Below are 21,777 nucleotides of genomic sequence, written 5' to 3'. Positions count from 1 at the left end.
AAAAATGTTTTAGTTCTACTTATTTATTTACTTGTTATTTTATATGTAATCACTTTGTCCTTTTTATTTTGTTTACTTATTATTTTGTTGTTACTCGCATTATTCATGCTTACATTGTCATATCTATTATTTTTATTACGAATATTAAAATTGTTTTATTTTTACTAGTTCAAGTTAGATTGATTTTATTCGATGCACAAACTATGACTTTTAAATAAGTAAAATTTCGTATTTTGATTCGAAAAGGTCCTACCCTAACTTACGGGGTTTCTATTTTCTCGATATATTCAAATAAACGAATGCTTTTTAACAAAGTCTTTGAAACAATCTTGGGAATTAAGAAAATCTTATTCTAACTTACGGAGTACGGTTTCTTTTTAAAACCGAAAGGATTCAATACCTTTCAATAAGTAAATTTTTCAGTATGTATTCTCGTATCGGGAATTCGATACGTTGTGTCCTAACGCATTGGATATGACATGTTGTTTTCTAGATATAAGGATTTCTCTAAAAAAATAATAGAGGTAATATTTCGCGTTTGGAAATTCGAGAAAACGTGCCCTAACGTGCTGGGTTTCGATTTCTAGTTTGACCAAATAGCCGAATATCCTTTCGAAATTTCAAAGTGAGGCAATATTTGCATTTGGAAATTCGAGAGAACGTGCCCTAACGTGCTGGGTCTCTATTTCTCGTTCGACCAAATGGCTAAATATCTTCTTAACTTTCAATCTATATTATTCGAGTTTTCATTAAGGATCCATTCATTTAATGAATTAATGAATTTACCTATCAAAAATAGAATTTCACGTGTATAATTACACTAAATTAAAGTTCATGTATATAATTACACATTAAATTAAAGTTCATATATAATTTTGAGATTCATCCCTGTAGCGATCTAAAAATTTGGGCACGGGCGCTGGTCGAAGTAATTATTGAAAATTTAGAAACAGGATTTCGATTTTATTTGAAAAGGGAGTCGCCACCGATCTTTTTTCTAGGTGTGATCGGACACCTTTAAAATTCTCTTTTTAGAAGAAATATTTATTTTTAAACTTTTCTAAAAAAGAGGTAATTTTAGGTCTACGTTAAAATCCAGAGAAAATTAGAGTTCGGGAGTCGGTTACGCGCGAGGAAGGTATTAGCACCCTCACGACCCAAAATTGGCATCTCGTTAAACACGTGTTGTCTTAATTTTCAAAAATACGAGTTCAACTTAATATTTAGTCGTGATCCGATTGAAACACGAGAATTTTTGTTTTGATAATGCGAGAATTTTGAAACATGATAATAATTTTTTTGAGAACACGGAAATTTTTTGAAATACAAGAATTTTAGAAACACGAAAATTTCTAAAACACGAAAATTTTTGAAAACGAGAAAAGTCGAAAATATTTAAAACACGAGAAATTTTGAAAACACGAACATTTTTGAAAAAGCGAAAAGTCGAAATTTTTTTTTAAACAAGAGAAATTTTTGAAAACATGAAAATTTGAAATACGGAAATAATTTTTTTAAAAACACGAATATATTTTTTTGAAACACGGGAAATTTTATTATTTTTTGAAACACGAGAAATTATGGAAACATGAAAACTTTTGAAAACATGATCTTTTTTTTTAACTTACCGTATTTAACACGAATCGATGATATTCACCCCGACATGGCGATGAAATCTTCGATTTAGTGTCAAATCGATTCAACTTAATATTTAATCGTGATTCTATTAAAACACGAGAAACTCCCTTTTTATAAAAAAACGAGAATTTTTGAATATTTTCAATTTTTAGAAGGACGTCCCGTATTTAACACGAGCTATCGATATTCACCCAACATAGCGATGAAATCAACGGCTTGATGTTAAATCGGTCTGTTGCCTTATGCATTAAAATAATTTTTATTTTTTATTTATTTTAAACATGCAAATAAAATGAATATAATAATATTTTAAAAATTATTTTTAAAATGTTAATTTAATTAAAATGGAGCAATATTTAAATAAATAGACTAAATTAAAATGGATTTAAAGAAATTACCAAAAGCCCAAAGTTATGGCTTGAATTTTGGGCCTTTTCCTTTTTTTCTCTTTCTTCTGTTATCCTTTTTTTTGGGCTGGCCTGTTGGACTTGGGCTTGCTGGGCTGCGTCGCTGGGCTGCTGGGCGGATTGGGCCTACTGGGCTGCTGCTGACTGCAGTGGGCTGCTGGCTGCTAGACGCTGGGCCTGGCTACTGCTGGAGGGCCTGCTATGCTGCTGCTGGACTGCCTGAGTTGGGCCTGCTGCTGGACAGGCCTTTTTTCTTCTTTTTCCTTCTCCTCTGCTGCTTGGGCTTGGGTGTGCTGGGCCTGCTGCCTGGCTGCTGGCTGGGTCGGGCACGGGACGAATCCGGGTCGGACGAAGGTCGGGTCGGGTCGACCCGACTGTTTTATTATTTTGTTTAATTTTTTTCTTTTTATTTTTCTTTCTTTCTTCTCTTCTTCTTCCTTCCCTCTTTCAGCTCTAGCCTCTTTCACCGCTGCCGATTGCGCCGATCTCCTCCGCCCTCGGTGGCTGTGGTCGGGCTCTCCTCTTCCCCTCCTCTCTTCCTTCTCTCTTCTTATTTCCTTCCTTTTTCTCTCTTTTTTTCGAAGCTTTTCTCTCTTTTTCTTTTGGATTTTGCTTGTTTTTTTTTCTTTTTTTGGATTCTTGCTTGCTTTGCTAGGTGTGGGCGATGGTGGTGCTGGTGCGATGGCAGGAGCTGCTGCTGTTTTGAAAATTTTTTTGCTTCTGTTGTTTTTTTTTAATTGCTAAAACAAAAATCCCCCTCTTTCTCTTCAATTTTTTTCTTTTTAATGCTTCAGTTTTGTCTTCTTCCTCTTTGTTTTCAGGTGGCAGCGGATAAGGGAGGCCATACACTGGGCCGATGACCGAAAATCGCGGAGAGCAGGTGCGCAAATCGCGCCTGTCTGCCAGAGGGATCAAATTGCAAATGCAACAAAACTTTTGGGGCCAAGTGTAATTTGAAGAAAATTTAGGGGTCAAAATATAATTTTAAGAAGTTGAGGGGTCAAAATATAAATTGAAAAAATCTAAGGGGTCAAAACAAAATTTGAAAAAATTAAGGGGTCAAAATATAATTTTTTTATTTTTGTATTGTTTTGAAAATTAAAGCCGGACAAAATTTAGTGTTTACAGCTGCCCTCTTTACTTATCGCTGTGAAACAGGGATAGAGCACTAAATTTTGTTCAATTATCCTTTTTTTATTTTTTTATTTTTTATTAAAAAACAGAAATCAAAAATAGCCGAGCATGCGACCCGAAGCTCAACTCACCTCTCGGATTATGAGTTGATCTTCGAAAAACAAAAATCGAAAATACCTTGGCATGTGCCTGAGGCTCAACTCACCCATCGCAATATGAGTTGATTTTTTTTGAACAACAGAAATTGAAAAATACCTCAGCATGCGACCTGAGGCTCAACTCACATCTCGCAATATGAGTTGATTTTTTAAAAACAGAAATTGAAAAATACCTCAGCGTGTGACCCGAGGCTCAACTCACCTCTCGCAATATGAGTTGATTTTTTTGAAAAGCAAAAATTGAAAAATACCTCAGCGTGTGACCCAAGGCTCAACCCACATCTTGCAATATGAGTTGATTTTTTTGAAAAACAGAAATTGAAAAATACCTCAGGGTGTGACCCGAGGCTCAACTCACCTCTCGCAATATGAGTTGATTTTTTCGAAAAGCAAAAATTGAAAAATACCTCAACGTGTGACCCAAGGCTCAACTCACCTCTCGCAATATGAGTTGATTTTTTTGAAGAACAGAAATTGAAAAATACCTCATGATGTAACCCGAGGCTCAACTCACCTCTCGTAATATGAGTTGATTTTTTTGAAAAACAGAAATTGAAAAATACCTCAGGATGTGACCCGAGGCTCAACTCACCTCTCGCAATATGAATTCATTTTTTTGAAAAGCAAAAAATTGAAAAATACCTCAAGATGTGACCCGAGGCTCAACTCACCTCTCGCAATATGAGTTGATTTTTTTTGAAAAACAGAAATTGAAAAATACCTAAAGATGTGACCCGAGGCTCAACTCACCTCTCACAATATGAGTTGATTTTTTGAAAAACATAAATTGAAAAATACCTCAGGATGTGACCCGAGGCTCAACTCACCTCTCGCAATATGAGTTGACTTTTCGAAAAACTTAAATTGAAAAATACATCGGCGTGTGTCCGAGGCTCAACTCACCTCTCGCATTATGAGTTGATTTTTGAAAAAAAAAAGAAATTGAAAATACCTCAGCGTGACCTGAGGCTCAACTCACCTCTCGCAATATGAGTTGATTTTTGAAAAAAAAAACAGAAATTGAAAATACCTCAGCGTGACCCGAGGCTCAACTCACTTCTCGCATTATGAGTTGATTTTTTGAAAAATAGAAATTAAAAATACATCAGCGTGACCCGAGGCTCAACCCACTTCTCGCATTATGAGCTGATTTTTTTGAAAAATAGAAACTAAAAATATCTCAGCGTGACCCGAGGCTCAACTCATTTCTCGCATTCTGAGTTGATTTTTTTGAAAAATTGAAATTGAAAATACCTCGGCGTGCGGCCTAAGGCTCAACTCACCTCTCGCATTATGAGTTGATTTTTGAAAAATAGAAATTGAAAACTATAATTCTTGAAAAAATAGGGTTTCAAAAACATCGGGTGAAGCTAAAAACCTTTTTCTTCATTGATTCTGTGCAGCTTTATCCCACAATTCCTTGCTCTGCTGGGATACCTATATATGTTATGTATAATGTTATCATGATATGCACGTGTTTGCTCTAAATGCTTTTATGCCTACATAATCATGCCATGCATTCTAGGCTGCTTGTCACATGCCCCATTTTTCGTGAGGGACTGTATTCATTGCTTCAATCTTTGACTTCTCTCAAGTTTTGCACTCATCTTCAAGTTTGGTGAGTAACCCACATTTCTTCGAATATCACCCTCCTGCCCCTTGTTGAACTTTGTTCCTACTTTGGGGCCCTCGTATTTATTAAATTCTCATCAGGTAGTGCTCAACATTCCTTTTGTTTAGAATATGTCATCTTACTATTTATCATTTAAATGAATCAAACATGAGATGCATAAAAAGACAAAGTAGGCATGAAAGAAATACCTCACATTCATTTCACTTTTTTTTTTTAAAAAAAAGCAACAAACAAAGGAAATTGACAAGGAAAGTTTAACAAATAAATCGTCATAAAGAAAAAAAAGTGAATTCAATGGTCAGACATGCTCTAGATATTCAATGCATGAACTTCTCCACGTTTCTTTGTCCTGGATCCTTTCGAGCTTCGGAGAATGCTTCAAATATTGCGACTTCGTCATTCAACTCCCCATTCAAGTCACTTTGCTCCTTTAAGCCCGAGCCCACTTTATTAGAACGCCCTTTTGGGTTTTCATCCTAATCCTTTTTGTTTATCAAGACGCCCTTTTCGGGTTTTCATATTGATTTTTTCTTTTTTTTTTGTTTTGTTTTGTTAGGCATAATATTTCTTCACAGCATATGAGTTCACTGGATTAGGTAATTCTTTCCCATCCATCTCAGTGAGAATCAGAGCCCCTCTTGAGAATGCCCTTTTTACAATTTATGGCCCTTCTCAATTTGGCGACCATTTTCCTCGAAAGTCTTTTTGTATTGGGAGGATCTTTCTTAGTACCAGTTCCCTTTTGCGGAATTCTCTTGGTCGTACCCTTTTATCATGGGCCGTGATCATTCTTTTCTGATACATCTGTCCATGACAAATTGCCTTCAAGCGTTTCTCTTTAATAAGGTTTAGTTGATCATATCGAGCTCGAACCCACTCTGATTCTTCTAACTTTGTCTCCATCAAGACGCGCAGGGATGGGATCTCAACTTCGATAGGCAGAATGGCTTCCATCCCGTAGACCAGAGAAAAAGGAGTTGCCCCCGTAGACATTCGTACAGAGGTGTGGTATGCATACAAAGCAAATTGTAACTTCTCGTGCCAGTCTTTATATGTCTCAGTCATCTTCCCAATGATCTTCCTAATGATCCTCTTAATATTCTTGTTAGCCACTTCGATAGCTCCATTCATTTTCGGGTGATAGGGTAAGGAATTATGATGCTTTATCTGGAATTGCTCACACACTTCTTTCATCATCTTGTTGTTCAAATTCAAAGAATTATCTAAAATGATTCTCTCAGACAAACCATATCGACATATGATCTCCTTTTTTAGGAACCTGCAGACTGCGGTCTTTGTCACATTAGCAAATGAAGCGGCTTCTACCCATTTTGTAAAGTAGTCTATAATCATAAAAATAAATCAATGCCCATTGAAGGTCTTTAGGGAAATTGGCCTTATAACATCCATGCCCTATATGGAAAAAAGGCCATGAAAAAGTCATGACATGAAGGGGCGAGGGAGCTGCATGAATTTTATCGCCGTAAATTTGACACTTGTGGTATTTTTGTGCGTAGCTAATGCAATCTCTTTCTATCGTCAGCCAAAAATAACCATGTCTCATAATCTGCCTAGCCATAGTAAACCCATTGGCATGCGTTCCACAAATTCCTTCGTGGACATCTTCAAGTATTCTTCTGGCTTCAACAGCGTCCATGCATCTAAAGAGCGTTTGATCCATTCCTCTTTTGTAAAGGATATCCCCGTCAAGAACAAACCCAGCCGCCATTCTCCTAATTGTTCTCTTGTCATTCTCGTTTGCTTGCTCGGGATACCTCTGATTCTTAATGTACTCCAAGATGTCATGAAACCATGGCCATCCATCTGACTCCTCAATGCTAAAACAATGTTCGGGGACCTCATATATGCTCACTTGGAGAGGCATTATTTCTGTGTCTCTGTTTGCTTTGAACATTGAAGTCAATATAGTCAGGGCGTCAGCCAATTGGTTTTCTTCTCGTGGAAAGTAGTGAAAAGTTACTTCTTTGAATTCTTTGACCAATTCCACCACGAGATCGCAATACTTGACTAATTTTAAATCTCTCACTTCTCAATCTCCGCGAATTTGATAAATCACTAACGCTGAGTCCCCATACACCTTTAAGATTTCTATTTTCCGTCAACAGCTGCACGAAGTCCCATGATGCAAGTTTCATATTCTGCTATGTTATTAGTACAGAAGAAATTCAATCTGGCAGTAAGCGGGCAATGGTTTCCTTCCAGTGACACTAAGACTGCTCTTATCCCATGCCCCAATGCGTTCGATGCCCCGTCAAAACTCATTTTCCATTACTGATCTTTTGATGATTCACCTTCGAACATGCACATCAAGTATTTTAATGGATCTAGCTTTGAAATTAACCATGTTGTATGATACAACATGTATTGTCTGAGCCTTCAAACTACCCAAACCAATGCACAACAGAAATTTTCAATTTACGGGTACTTTGCGTCATATTCTGTGAACTTTTTGCTGAGGTAATAAATCGCTTTTTCTTTTTTTCTGACTCATCATGCTGCCCTAGTACGCAACCCATTGAGTTTTCGAACACGGTCAGATACAATATCAATGGTCTTCTAGGGGTCTGTGGTACTAGCACTGGAGGATTAGACAAATACTGTTTTATCTTGTCGAAAGCCACTTGGAATTCCTCGTTATATTATTTCGGATTGTGCTTTCGAAGGAGTCAAAAAATTGGATCACACTGGTTGGTAAGTTGAGCAATGAATCGAGCAATGTAATTCAACCTTCCTAAAAATCCTCTGACTTCTTTTTGTGTGCGCTGAGGTGGCAATTCTTGTATGGCTTTTATCTTATCTGGATCAACCTTAATACCTTTTTTACTGACAATGAAACCTAGCAATTTTCTTAAGGTAGCCCCAAATGTACACTTGGCTGGGTTAAACTTTAACTAGAACTTTCTTAATCTTTCGAACAGCTTTCTAAAGTTCCCAACATGCTCTTCTTCTCCCGGGGATTTGGCAATCATATCATCGATATACACTTCTATTTCATTGTGCATCATGTCATGGAACAGTATCACCATGGCTCTCTGATATGTTGCCCCAACATTCTTCAATCTGAACGACATCATTTTATAACAGAACGTTCCCCACATTGTCACGAATGTGGTTTTCTCCATATCTTCAAGAGTCATCGTTATCTTGCTGTCTTTTTAGGTACTGGGACTATATTAGCTACCCATTCTGGATATTTAAAGACTTGTAAGAAACCGACATCATATTGTTTTTTGACTTCTTATTTTATCTTCAACAGCATTTCGGGTCTCATCCTTCTTAGCTTCTGTTAAACAGGTTTGCATTTTGGTTTTAGTGGAAGCTTATGGACCACAATATCTGTGTTCAACCTTGGCATATCCTGATAAGACCATGCAAATGCATCTTTGTACTCATGGAGCAAGGCGATCAAATTCTGTTTGGTGTTCTCTAAAATGGAAGTCCTAATCTTCACTTCTTGTTTCTTTTCTTCACTACCCAAGTTCATTGTCTCAATAGATTCTTGATGGGGTAAAATCTGTTTCTCTTCTTGTTCAACCATTCTCAGTAAGTTAGGAGGCGAGACACAATCTTCAGCACTTTCTTCGGCTTTGAATTCTCCTAAACAAACAGCCTTCTCGAAATCGATTTCAAGACTTGTTATGGGATTGTTCATGCCATGAAGATCTGAGCACCTGAAAGAGGAATGAGAAAGAAAACTATAGAGAAGTATCAAAGTATTGGAATCAACACACACAATGTTATTGAATGATATGATGTACATGGAGAGAAAGGATATGAAGCGAAGGGTTAATTATGAAACTGAGGAAATGAAAAGACCATGACAAAATGCATATTCATTAATGTTCATTGAAATAATAAAGAGCAAATTAACATAAGCTATTACAAAAAGGAATCCTATTACTTAGGGACACACAAAATAATGGAGAATTAACATTGAGTATTACTCTGGAGAGGACTTAGAAACTACAAGGAGGTCCGCAGCAGCCCAATTGTTCAAAACATATCCTGGAGGGTAAGGGCGTATCGTTAAAATATCCTCAATTGTATCACTCTCGTTGAGTTCATCATCCAAAGCTCTAGCTCGAAGACGTGTCCTATAAGAATAACGCGATTTCGGACTTGTAGTGTCGGAATTATGGATTATGCGGTTTTAGCCTAAGTGAATGGTTAGGGTGATATGTACATACAATGAATAAATGAATAAATGACCAATGAATGTCAGTCATGAATAAATATGCAAGAATTTGGTATTGATTTCAAGATAGCCCCATAATTAGGCGTTTCGTTAATCAAAAGAGTCCATTACAAAATATTTTTGCCAATAAAGATGCCCCTAGTGCCTGAGTCTCATTATTTCCAGATCCTAGTCAAGTCTTCGGGGTTATTCTGACGAGCATTCAAAGTCGTCTTCCCGGGAAGATTGAAGATATATCATTCCTTTAAACTATTCCCTTTTACTTTCTAGGTCCTCAAAACCAGTCTCGGACTACAACATTTTTCTCAGTTACTTGCGTAATTGACTCCTCCATCAGAAACCCATTTTTGGCAACCAATCTCTAATCAACACCTTCCGAATTAGATGCCTATGATGCATGATGAAAAATAAAATTAAGACAAATAAACTTAGTTAGCAATCACGAAAAATATAAACAAAGAAAAACTATGAAAAATCTAACAAACTCACCTACGTGTTTTTTTGTTTTTGTTTTTACCCCATCATACTTTTCAAAATAAACTTACCCCACATGCTCATCAATCTAACCGATCAAATTTATTAAACAGACTCGATTCACTTGCAAAAAGTGTAAATATAAAATAAAAGGCAAGAGGCTTTTCTCCCATGTACTTATTTTGGTGACTATCCAACGGACAGAGGTTCGGTATGGCTCTAATCAGGTGGCTCGTACGATTCACTATATGTGGTTCTGGTTCTAGAAAGGTACTCGAATTGTCCATATTGTCACCTACTAAGGTTAATATGGAGCCTCGGTTATCGCCCATCAAGGCTCGCGAGCTCAATTCGAGGGATTGCATTTACTTATGCCTATGCGGAGGGACGAGTTAACTCACGAAAGTATAAGTCATATGTAACCCGGAAGTATTTCACTAGCCTATGCGGAGGGACAAGTTAACTCACAACGGCGTAGCGTTTACTTCCACTTAATCGGACGGAGCCCGGGTAGAGAGCTCATGTTATGCAAGAATGCAAGTGCACGGTGTGTGGGGAGAAACTCACAAACCTTTTTATTTTTTATTTTTACTAAAAAACAAACTAAAAAAATTGTAAAACTTAAAGCTAAGAAAAAACTAGAAAAATAAAACGAGTTAGAAAAATATTAATTTGACAACCGGATGCAGATGCGTGACTTTTTAAAAATAAAATTCAAGGATCACGATTAAAAATTAATTTAAATAATAAATTTTGAAAATTTTGACAACACGTGTTTAACATCAGACTCCACTCTAAAAAAAGTCCCCATTGGAGTCGCTAGCTTAGCGATCTAAAAATTTGGGCACGGGCGCTGGTCGAAGTAATTATTAAAAATTTGGAAACATGGTTTCAATTTTATTTGAAAAGAGAGTCACCACCAATCTTTTTTCTAGGTGTGATCGGACACCTTTAAAATTCTCTTTTTAGAAGAAAAATTTATTTTTAAACTTTTCTAAAAAAGAGGTAATTTTAGGTCTACGTCAAAATCCAGAGAAAATTAGAGTTCGGGAGTCGGTTACGCGCGAGAAAGGTATTAGCACCCTCGCGACGCCCAAAATTGGTATCTCGTTAAACACGTGTTGTCTTAATTTTCAAAAATACGAGTTCAATTTAATATTTAGTCGTGATCCGATTGAAACATGAGAATTTTTGTTTTGATAACGCGAGAATTTTGAAGCATGATAATAATTTTTTTGAGAACACGGAAATTTTTTGAAATACGAGAATTTTAGAAATAAGAAAATTTCTAAAACACGAAAATTTTTGAAAACGAGAAAAGTCGAAAAACACGAGAAATTTTGAAAACAGGAAAATTTTTGAAAAAGCGAAAAGTCGAAATTTTTTTTAAACACGAGAAATTTTTGAAAACACTAAAATTTGAAATACAAAAATTATTTTTAAAAAAAACACGAATATATTTTTTTGAAACACGGGAAATTTTATTATTATTTTTTGAAACACGATAAATTTTGGAAACATGAAAACTTTTGAAAACACGATCTTTCTTTTTTAAACGTACAGTATTTAACATGAATCGATGATATTTACCCCGACATGGCGATGAAATCGTCGATTTAGTGTCAAATCGATTCAATCGTGATTCTATTAAAACACGAAAAACTCCCTTTTTTATAAAAAAACGAGAATTTTTGAATATTTTCAATTTTTAGAAGGACGTCCCGTATTTAACACGAGCTATCGATATTCACCCAACATAGCGATGAAATCAACGGCTTGATGTTAAATCGGTCCGTTGCCTTATGCATTAAAATAATTTTTATTTTTTATTTATTTTAAACATGCAAATAAAATGAATATAATAATATTTTAAAAAATTATTTTTAAAATGTTAATTTAATTAAAATGGAGCAATATTTAAATAAATAGACTAAATTAAAATGGATTTAAGGAAATTACCAAAAACCCAAAGTTATGGGCTTCAATTTTGGGTCTTTTCCTTTTTTTCTTCTTCTCTTTTTTCTTTTTTCCTTTTTTGGCTGGCCTGTTGGACTTGGGCTTGCTGGGCTGCGTCGCTGGGCTGCTGGGCGGATTGGGCCTACTGGGCTGCTGCTGACTGCAGTGGGCTGCTGGCTGCTAGACGCTGGGCCTGGCTGCTGCTGGAGGGCCTGCTATGCTGCTGCTGGACTGCCTGAGTTGGGCCTGCTGCTGGACAGGCCTTTTTTCTTCTTTTTCCTTCTCCTCTGCTGCTTGGGCCTGGGTGTGCTGGGCCTTCTGGGTCAGGCCTGCTGCCTGGCTGCTGGCTGGGTCGGGCACGGGATGAATATGGGTCGGACGAAGGTCGGGTCGGGTCGACCCGACTTTTTATTATTTTTTTAATTTTTTTCTTTTTTCTTTTTTTTTTCTTTTTCCTTTCTTTTTTTCTTTTTTTTTCTTTCTTTCTTCTCTTCTTCTTCCTTCCCTCTTTCGGCTCTAGCCTCTTTCACCGCCGCCGCTTGCGCCGATCTCCTCCGCCCTCGGTGGCTGTGGTCGGGCTCTCCTCTTCCCCTCCTCTCTTCCTTCTCTCTTCTCCTTTCCTTCCTTTTTCTCTCTTTTTTTCGAAGCTTTTCTCTCTTTTTCTTTTGGATTTTGCTTGTTATTTTTTTTTCTTTTTTGGATTCTTGCTTGCTTTGCTAGGTGTGGGCGATGGTGGTGCTGCGGTGGTGGGCACGGTGGCGCTGGTGCGACGGTAGGAGCTGCTGCTGTTTTGAAAATTTTTTTGCTTCTGTTGTTTGTTTTTTTTTTTTGATTGCTAAAACAAAAATCCCCCCTCTTTCTCTTCAATTTTTTCTTTTTAATGCTTCAGTTTTGTCTTCTTCCTCTTTGTTTTCAGGTGGCAGCGGATAAGGGAGGCCATGCATTGGGCCGACGACCGAAAATCGTGGAGAGCAGGTGCGCAAATCGAGCATGTCTGCCAGAGGGACCAAATTGCAAATGCAACAAAACTTTTAGGCCAAGTGTAATTTTGAGAAACTTTAGGGGTCAAAATATAATTTTGAAAAAGGTAAAGGGTCAAAAATAATTTTAAAAAAGTTAAGGAATCAAAATATAAATTTTTTTTTTGTATTTTTTTAAAATTAAAGCCGGACAAAATTTAGTTTTTACAATCCCATATTAATATTACTATTAGGAGTCGTTACAAGTACACATATCTAGAAATAATTATATGAAGAGTCACAGCAGCCCTTAGACAAAGTTTTCAAAAGCACACCACCGACCATCATGGATATTTTCTTATTAGCCTAATCAATGACCTAAAAAGTCGTTTAAAAATTGTAAATTTCCTTTTAAAAATTGTAAATTGTAAATTTTTTAATTGAGGCCGAACCACTATAAAATCTTATGTTCATTGTTTTATTTTCTTTTATTGATTCCACCATTTTTCTTAAAGGCCAATTCTCCTTCCCTTTTGGAGATTTTGAGTTGATCAATCGAGTTAACAAACACAAAATCAACTCAAGATTGATGACAAAACAATGATAAACAATTGTATTCATTTAGTATTCTTAATATGATGTGATTTAAATTTCATTTTACTCATAATCTAATCTAATTTTTTATTTTAGTATCGTACATATATCATATGTTATTATTAATTAATTCCAAATCATATTTTCATTAACTATATTGTGTGTTATTTTTAGACACAAATTTGTATTATAAATACACGATTTTCACACGTATACACATGTAATAAGATTTCTAGTATAGATATTATGGTTGATTGAGTTAATGTCATGGATCAACTCAATATTGTATCTTTTCAAAAAATATATTTTTAATATTGAATTTTCCTTTCACCAATATGATAACATTTTGATAACATATTAACACAATAACATTTTAAGTGCTATAGAAAATAACAATACCAATGATAAGTAATTGGATTACATTTGATATTCTTAATATGATGTATTTATCTATTTAAATTTTTTTACTCACAATTTAAATTAATTTTTCATTTTAATTGTGTGCATTTTGCATATGTATTGTTATTATTAGTTTCAAATCATATATTTTATTATTTATTTTATATTATTTTCAAACACAGACTTATATACCAAATATGCAATTTCTACCCTCATAATATTTTTAGTATTTATATAAAAAAAAAAGATGCTAAATAATTCATATTTGCATATAGGTGAATATCAGCACTAGTTGGCTTTGACTTTTAAGTTTATTGGGATATGAGATCTTCTTAACATGGTTCATACTTATAAGTAAGATGTAATTGAAGTCCCGTGAATGAGTTGCAGGCAGAAGTTACCAGGAGCTTGATGTTTTCCTAACGCCTTTCGAAACACCACAAGCTACCGCAACAGTAGCCCCAGCAAGCATACCAGCGGGACCAGTAGCAATAACTCCTTCAATATGGTGTGCAATCTGGTAACTTGCGGCAGAGCCTGTTTTGCAATACACAGCGAAGTGCTCACAGTTGTTAGTAAGCATGTCGTAGGGGCCAAACCCATTCCGTTCAAGTAAATCAGTTGCGGTGCTAATAACTTCATGGGGAGGCTTGGAATCGTGTTGGCAGCAAGTACCACGTTTTCTTGCAATGAACTCTAAAAGGGGAACTCCATAGTCAAAGATCTGGAGCGTTGCACCATCAAGGAAACAATCTATGCATACTTTTGCTATTTCACCATTTTCGACTCGCTTGTCTCCACATTTATGGCATGCAGGTAGCTCCCCAAGTTTCTTGGCTGCTCCCCGGAGATGAATCACCATGTCGTCCCCCACATATATTCCTGCAGTGCTCAATCAGAAACACCCAATGTTTATGTGTGTGTATACATGTTATGATCTTCTGGGTATATGGATAAAAAATTGAAAAGAAATAGAAGCAAACCATGGTGATCATAGAGACCTCCCTTTCTTTCACAGTAGATGTGATCCCCTGGTTGAGGAAACCTTGGTTTGCTTGGTTTGCTTTGTGGCTGTCCCATTTATGATTTCTAGTCAAAATCTTTTGTTTTAAGTTGTGTTTTTAGCAATAAACTAAGGCAAATTTATAGTAGATGTGATTAGAAGAAGCAACAAAAAATCGAGAATCAAATTTAATAAAGAGAAAACATATAATTATGCTTTGAAAGTTTTGGAAAGGAGGTTATGCTTGCTAGACAATATTGTTCAAAGGAATCAAACGTTCCTTCAATGGTGCCAGTTTACATACCAATGTAAATGCTTGACATGATTTTGCCCCTACTGCCTGTACCCCTTTAGCTCTTTTACGGGTAGATTTGAAATAAATTTAAATTATTTGGAAAATATAGTTGTTAATCATAAATTTTGCTCTATAAATGTGGTGCAGATGAAACCTCTGTTGGAGAAATTATGGTTTCAGCTACAAGAGCAGTTTCAACTTATGTTGTACCTTGGATGCACCAATTTCGATGCACCTTGGACCTCAAGGCTAAGAGGATTGTCACATGAAAGGTAAGGAGGTAAACATCAAAGGCCTCTAGGGAGTCCTTTTGATTATGTAAACTATTCATCATCTTGTACCTTTTTTCATTTTTCCTAAACAAAAACCATTAACGTAAGAATCAAAGAGCGATTGGAATATTAACTCCCGCTACCCATAACTCATCTTTCTTTCTTTCTTTCTTGCAGGCCTTCTCACTTTCACAACTCAACTGCCAGTCCAAATCCTTGTTGATCCAAGTTGACATTAACAAATTATATATTGAATTATGTAATACACAAGTCACTATGAAAAATTTTATAAAATCAAACCAACATTTATCTAAAGAATTTTTAACCTTAACATTTATCTATTTTTTTAAATTTATTTTAAAGTTTTAGTTTAAGAGAATGGATTGTATGAAATTACGATTTCATATTATCCTCATCCCTTTCTAAAAGAGAATGACAAATCAGATTTTTCTCTTGATTTTTAGTATTTTTAGTTGGATTTAATTTTTTTCAGGAGGAAAAGCTAAAAATCAAGAGGAAAAATCTGATTTTTATTCTTCCATTAGAAAGTGATAAGGATGACGTGGGATCACAGCTTTCATATAATCTTTTCTCGTAAATATTTTTATAATAAAATTTATAATAAAATATTCTTATAATAAAATTTATTGTTTTTAAAAAATTATTTTAAATTTTTTGTAATTGAATTAATGTCTAATTAACTCATAACATCAATTAATGTGTCAATTATTATAATGTATACATACATTTTTTAAAAGCATACATAAAGAATAGATGAGTTATCGATTTTTATCTAAAACTTTTTTCCTTTTTGAAACCATAGGACCAAAATTTATGCACATGATATCAACCTCGATGAATATTAGACAATAAATAGAGAGAATAATTAATTATAAATTATTGATACATTTATTTATTTTCCATATGCAAGTCTGTGTTTAAAATTTAAAATATATATATATTATAAAAGCTGAAAATTAAATCTAAATTTGTAAATTAATTTCATATATTACATGAAGAAATAGAATTTAACTTGGAATTTTACATTTACTAATCTTTGATAACATTGGATGAGTGAGAAGAAAATTACTTTATATGAAGAGCGAAAATTTAAAGAATATAATATGACCTGAGGCATATGACGATGTAGAAATGTCGTCTGGAAGGCTTGCACTATGTTATCTTTGGCATATATACTTTTCCTTTGATTTATTTGCATTTTTTTTTGGTTATTTTAATTTTACGAATAAAGGTTAATTGAGTATTAATTCGATTGGTATGAGTATTGTTGTTAATGCAAGAGGACGTAGGTTCAAGTGTACTTCAATCGCATTATCCTCTTATTTATGGGTTGAGTAAGGGCTATAGATAATTCTAAACATTATATCAAAAAGTACAAATATGATCAGAATCTATAATAAAATAATTCTACGGAATTTCAAAATAGTCCTTTCAAACAATTTTATAGGTGGAATAAATGAGGAAGAATTGAAACCAAAAATAATAGAGAATCAAGTAAAAAAACTGCAGAAAGTAATGTTCTTACGCAAATACAAAATGCATCTCTACATGAAGTGATGTGTTAAAATAAGGCTTAATTGAGTTATATAATTATTTTAATTAAATTTTGATTTTAACTGTTCTAATTTTTCATCTCAAATTACAGTCTCTATCGTAAAATTCTTATAATAGTTACCTAATTATTAACCTATATTTATTTTAGCCACTTAGGTCCACAAAGTTTTATTTTAGTTATCGACATTTGATGTTTTGGTCACTATTTCATTAAATCATTAACAAAACATTAATGTGACCTTTTCTTATGATATAGTAACAAATCTAGCCTTCTAATGTTTACAGATTTTATTAATTTGGTCAAAGTTCTAAAACAATTAAAAATTTAGCGTTTAACTTTACATAGTCTATCAATATAATCTTGAATCTTAAAAGTTCAAAAAATAATAAAATAAATCCTTTTTAAAATTTTACTTTTTATGGTGAAAATCAAACAAAATAACTTTTTTAGTTAGTGAAAACTATGAAAATAGTTTTTTATTTTTATTTTCACATATTTTCATTTTTTTCAAAGATCAATTTTAAAATTTTCAAATAAACACATTTTAATATATAAATAAGGCAACTCACGATCTTGCTAATACACCTTATTCTATGCACATAGTGTTACTTAGAACGCTCCTCTTTCTTTTATGTCTAGGACTTTAAAATATGATATTTCGCATATTGGTACCATTAAATTTAAAGAAAGTAGGTATGAGTGTATTGAAGAAGCCTAATGACAAGTTGAGACATTTTGTTTTTATCACCCGTCCCATTGTACTATGGAAGTATAATTCATCCCTACCCATCTCACTCCGCTTCAATTTAAATTTTGCTACTTATCTTCAATATTTTCAATCTTTTTGTAGTCAAGTAAATATTTAAACATAATTTTTTAAAAAATTAAACACAAATTGTATGTATTTTTTCTATATATCTTTATTACATTTTTACTCTTTTAATAGTTTACATATACAACGATAAAATGATAAATTCATACAGTGGAGCAGGTCGGATGGGGTAGGCAATTACCATAACCGCTCTATACCCACTATCCAAAAGAAAAAGTTCATCCCGCCCTGTCCCACATCCACTTTTCGAAAGAAAAAACTGCTCTGATTATGTATGCTCATTTTCGGACAATGTCTAGGACTATTCATAACCCCTACATCCTCCTACATTGATAACAATATTCCTGCCAATCGAGCTAAAACTTAATTAACATACAAAGTTAAATTTAAAATTAGAAATATAAGAAAAAGCTCCCGTAAACTTAATTAACATACTAGCCCTTTCTTTCTTCATTCTTCTCATTCACTCCACATGTCTTTTCTCTTTTCAGTTTGCAGATTTATTTTGTGGGTATCTTTGTTGTTTTCACAAGTTGTGACCGACAGATGACGACGTTTGTCGTTCGCTAAAACTCCACCGGCCATCAATAGTTTTTCTTAATAATAAATTATTTCATACGTCGATTTGGATCCGTGCTTTCTTAAGTTTTATATTTTTTTGTTTGTTTTTCAATTGTTTAATATATTTTTAGTTTTAGAAGTTTTTATCTGCTCTTATAGAACATTTTTTAGTATTACTTATGCATGTAACCTTAGTTTTACAAGTAATTTTAGGGATGGTTTTGTTGCCATCCTCTCTAGTTTGGTGAAAGCTCGATTCTTTTGTCAATTTTTAATTTGCTCCCCATTTTGGATCATTCGGGACTGATTTCTTTATCGTATTAAGTATTTGCAAGCACTCCAGATCTGTCGTACTTGAGTTATTACAAAGCCAATTGTCAACGTGTCATGATGTTTTATTGATATTAAAGCTAAAACCTTTGTTGTGTTGATGGAGCTTATCTTTCACCATCTACGAAGAGTGTTTGTTTTTTTCCTCCGAATTGTATGATTCCATTCATTTAATGAATTAATGAATTTACCTTTCAAAAACAGAATTTCACGTGTATAATTACACTAAATTAAAGTTCATATATATAATTACACATTAAGTTAAAGTTCATATATAATTTTGAGATTCATCCCTTATTAATATTATTATTAGGAGTCGCTACAAGTACACATATCTAGAAATAATTATATGGAGAGTCAGAGCAGCCCTTAGACAAAGTTTTCAAAAGCACACCACCGACCATCATGGATATTTCGTTTAAAATTTGTAAATTTCCTTTTAAAAATTGTAAATTGTAAATTTTTTAATTGGGGCCGAACCACTATAAAATCTTATGTTCATTGTTTCATTTTCTTTTATTGCTTCCACCATTTTTCTTAAAGGCCAATTCTCCTTCCTTCTTGGAGATTTTGAGTTGATCAATCGAGTTAACAAACACAAAATCAACTCAGGATTGATGACAAAATAATGATAAACAATTGTATTCATTTAGTATTCTTAATATGATGTGATTTAAATTTCATTTTACTCATAATTTAATCTAATTTTTATTTTAGTATCGTATATATATCATATGTTATTATTAATTAATTCCAAATCATATTTTTCATTAACTATATTGTGTGTTATTTTTAGACACAAATTTATATTCTAAATACATGATTTTCACACGTATACACATGTAATAAGATTTCTAGTATAGATATTATGGTTGATTGAGTTAATGTCATGGATCAACTCAATATTGTATCTTTTCAAAAAATATATTTTTAATATTGAATTTTCCTTTCACCAATATGATAACATTTTGATAACATATTAACACAATAACATTTTAAGTGCTATAGAAAATAACAATACCAATGATAAGTAATTGGATTACATTTGATATTCTTAATATGATGTATTTATCTATTTAAATTTTTTTACTCACAATTTAAATTAATTTTTCATTTTAATTGTGTGCATTTTACATATGTATTGTTATTATTAGTTTCAAATCATATATTTTATTATTTATTTTATATTATTTTCAAACACAGACTTATATACCAAATATGCAATTTCTACCTCATAATATTTTTAGTATTTATATAAAAAAAGATGCTAAATAATTCATATTTGCATATAGGTGAATATCAGCACTAGTTGGCTTTGACTTTTAAGTTTATTGGGATATGAGATCTTCTTAACATGGTTCATACTTATCAGTAAGATGTAATTGAAGTCCCGTTAATGAGTTGCAGGCAGAAGTTACCAGGAGCTTGATGTTTTCCTAACGCCTTTCGAAACACCACAAGCTACCGCAACAGTAGCCCCAGCAAGCATACCAGCGGGACCAGTAGCAATAACTCCTTCAATATGGTGTGCAATCTGGTAACTTGCGGCAGAGCCTGTTTTGCAATACACAGCGAAGTGCTCACAGTTGTTAGTAAGCATGTCGTAGGGGCCAAACCCATTCCGTTCAAGTAAATCAGTTGCGGTGCTAATAACTTCATGGGGAGGCTTGGAATCGCGTTGGCAGCAAGTACCACGTTTTCTTGCAATGAACTCTAAAAGGGGAACTCCATAGTCAAAGATCTGGAGCGTTGCACCATCAAGGAAACAATCTATGCATACTTTTGCTATTTCACCATTTTCGACTCGCTTGTCTCCACATTTATGGCATGCAGGTAGCTCCCCAAGTTTCTTGGCTGCTCCCCGGAGATGAATCACCATGTCGTCCCCCACATATATTCCTGCAGTGCTCAATCAGAAACACCCGATGTTTATGTGTGTGTATACATGTTATGATCTTCTGGGTAAATGGATAAAAAATTGAAAAGAAATAGAAGCAAACCATGGTGATCATAGAGACCTCCCTTTCTTTCACAGTAGATGTGATCCCCTGGTTGAGGAAACCTTGGTTTGCTTGGTTTGCTTTGTGGCTGTCCCATTTATGATTTCTAGTTAAAATCTTTTGTTTTAAGTTGTGTTTTTAGCAATAAACTAAGGCAAATTTATAGTAGATGTGATTAGAAGAAGCAACAAAAAATCGAGAATCAAATTTAATAAAGAGAAAACATATAATTATGCTTTGAAAGTTTTGGAAAGGAGGTTCTGATGCTTGCCAGACAATATTGTTCAAAGGAATCAAACGTTCCTTCAATGGTGCCAGTTTACATACCAATGTAAATGCTTGACATGATTTTAGTTGCATTAAAGCCCCTACTGCCTATACCCCTTTAGCTCTTTCACGGGTAGATTTGAAATAAATTTAAATTCTTTGGAAAATATAGTTGTTTAATCATAAATTTTGCTTTATAAATGTGGTGCAGATGAAACCTCTGTTGGAGAAATTATGGTTTCAGCTACAAGAGCAGTTTCAACTTATATTGTAGCTAGGCTGAAACAATAATTTATCATGTTTAGAACTGATAATCATTTTAGCTAAATCCATTTGAATGTTGAACTCATAATCTAGGAACAAATCATAAATGATCGAATTTCAATTCATCATGCAAATCGAATTTCCTATTTTATGGAAATTGGATTGAGTGATTTAAGAAATATATCTTGAAAATTTCATTATTTATCCTAATAAAGTAGTCCTATTTTGTAAGATACTTTGGTGGGAATTGTTATTGTAATATATTTGTATTTCACTCTGGGTAAGTCGGAAAATTTTTTAGGGACCGAAATTAAATTGTAATTTTATGATACTAAAATGTAATTTCACCATTTTAATAGTTTATATCTTTATAATTTTAAAATATTAAATCAAATTTTTATCATTTTTAAGGGTGTTAAAGTACAATTTTATTTTTACTAATTTAAAATTTTAGCGTGGCTAAAATAACTATATGTGAAGCTTGATTTAGTTTGTAAGAAAGTTAGAGCTTTATATTATTGTATTAGGAACCACTTTTATTTTATAGCTGCCTTATTTTATAGAAAATTTAGCGGAAAGTGGTCTAGATTTTTGTATAAGTGTAAGTTTGATATATATAATTTCAGTTAAAGTTTAATGCTATAAATATCACAAGACTTGATTTTTTTAAAAAAAATCAAACTTCCATTGTGTCTAAAAACATTGTTTTCTAAACCGATTTTTCCAACAAAATCATCACTTGTACATGGTTGAAATCGAACTGTGTAACCAATCTTTTTGTGTTGTTTTTCTTCACTTGCTAGTCTCCT

At 33.6% G+C, this 21,777-nt stretch overlaps 2 protein-coding genes and 2 long non-coding RNA genes across 7 annotated transcripts in view; 2 read left to right on the top strand and 2 right to left on the bottom strand.

Moving 5' to 3' along the window:
- The first annotated feature begins 2,116 nt into the window (after nt 1-2,116).
- LOC128042937 (uncharacterized) lies at nt 2,117-13,267 on the top strand. 2 transcript variants are annotated; one of them, XM_052634439.1, is made up of 3 exons: nt 2,117-2,554; nt 12,337-12,388; nt 12,533-13,267. In XM_052634439.1, exons 1-3 carry the CDS (start codon nt 2,247-2,249, stop codon nt 12,719-12,721), a joined length of 549 nt encoding a protein of 182 aa, XP_052490399.1. In that variant the 5' UTR covers nt 2,117-2,246; the 3' UTR covers nt 12,722-13,267. The 2 variants fall into 2 exon arrangements, 1 of the variants encoding a protein (XP_052490399.1); XR_008198546.1 differs by lacking the exon at nt 2,117-2,554 and adding an exon at nt 12,131-12,188.
- On the bottom strand, nt 9,217-11,900 carry LOC128042938 (uncharacterized). The gene is made up of 2 exons (XR_008198547.1): nt 11,620-11,900; nt 9,217-9,574 (listed from the first exon to the last, which is right to left on the bottom strand). It is a non-coding gene; the product is annotated as an uncharacterized LOC128042938 (long non-coding RNA).
- A 294-nt stretch (nt 13,268-13,561) lies between the features above and the next one.
- Nucleotides 13,562-21,777, top strand: part of LOC128043095 (uncharacterized) — a 53,475-nt gene continuing 45,259 nt past the window's right edge. The window contains exon 1 of the long non-coding RNA XR_008198784.1: nt 13,562-13,843. This is a non-coding gene — a long non-coding RNA (uncharacterized LOC128043095). The remainder of the gene's footprint in view (nt 13,844-21,777) is intronic.
- Nucleotides 13,772-20,593, bottom strand: LOC105792596 (protein LEAD-SENSITIVE 1). Of its 3 annotated transcripts, none has more exons than XM_052635015.1 (2): nt 20,438-20,593; nt 13,772-14,450 (listed from the first exon to the last, which is right to left on the bottom strand). In XM_052635015.1, the coding sequence occupies exons 1-2, from the start codon at nt 20,532-20,534 to the stop codon at nt 13,966-13,968; spliced, it is 582 nt and encodes a 193-aa protein (XP_052490975.1). In that variant the 5' UTR covers nt 20,535-20,593; the 3' UTR covers nt 13,772-13,965. The 3 variants fall into 3 exon arrangements, with proteins under 3 accessions (XP_052490975.1, XP_012476694.1, XP_012476695.1); XM_012621240.2 differs by lacking the exon at nt 20,438-20,593 and adding an exon at nt 14,552-14,702; XM_012621241.2 differs by lacking the exon at nt 13,772-14,450 and adding an exon at nt 19,703-20,336 and having other exon boundaries at nt 20,438-20,592.

Source organism: Gossypium raimondii, chromosome 8, assembly GCF_025698545.1.
Source record: "Gossypium raimondii isolate GPD5lz chromosome 8, ASM2569854v1, whole genome shotgun sequence".
NCBI lineage: Eukaryota > Viridiplantae > Streptophyta > Magnoliopsida > Malvales > Malvaceae > Gossypium > Gossypium raimondii.
This window is presented reverse-complemented; position numbering and strand designations above follow the sequence as displayed.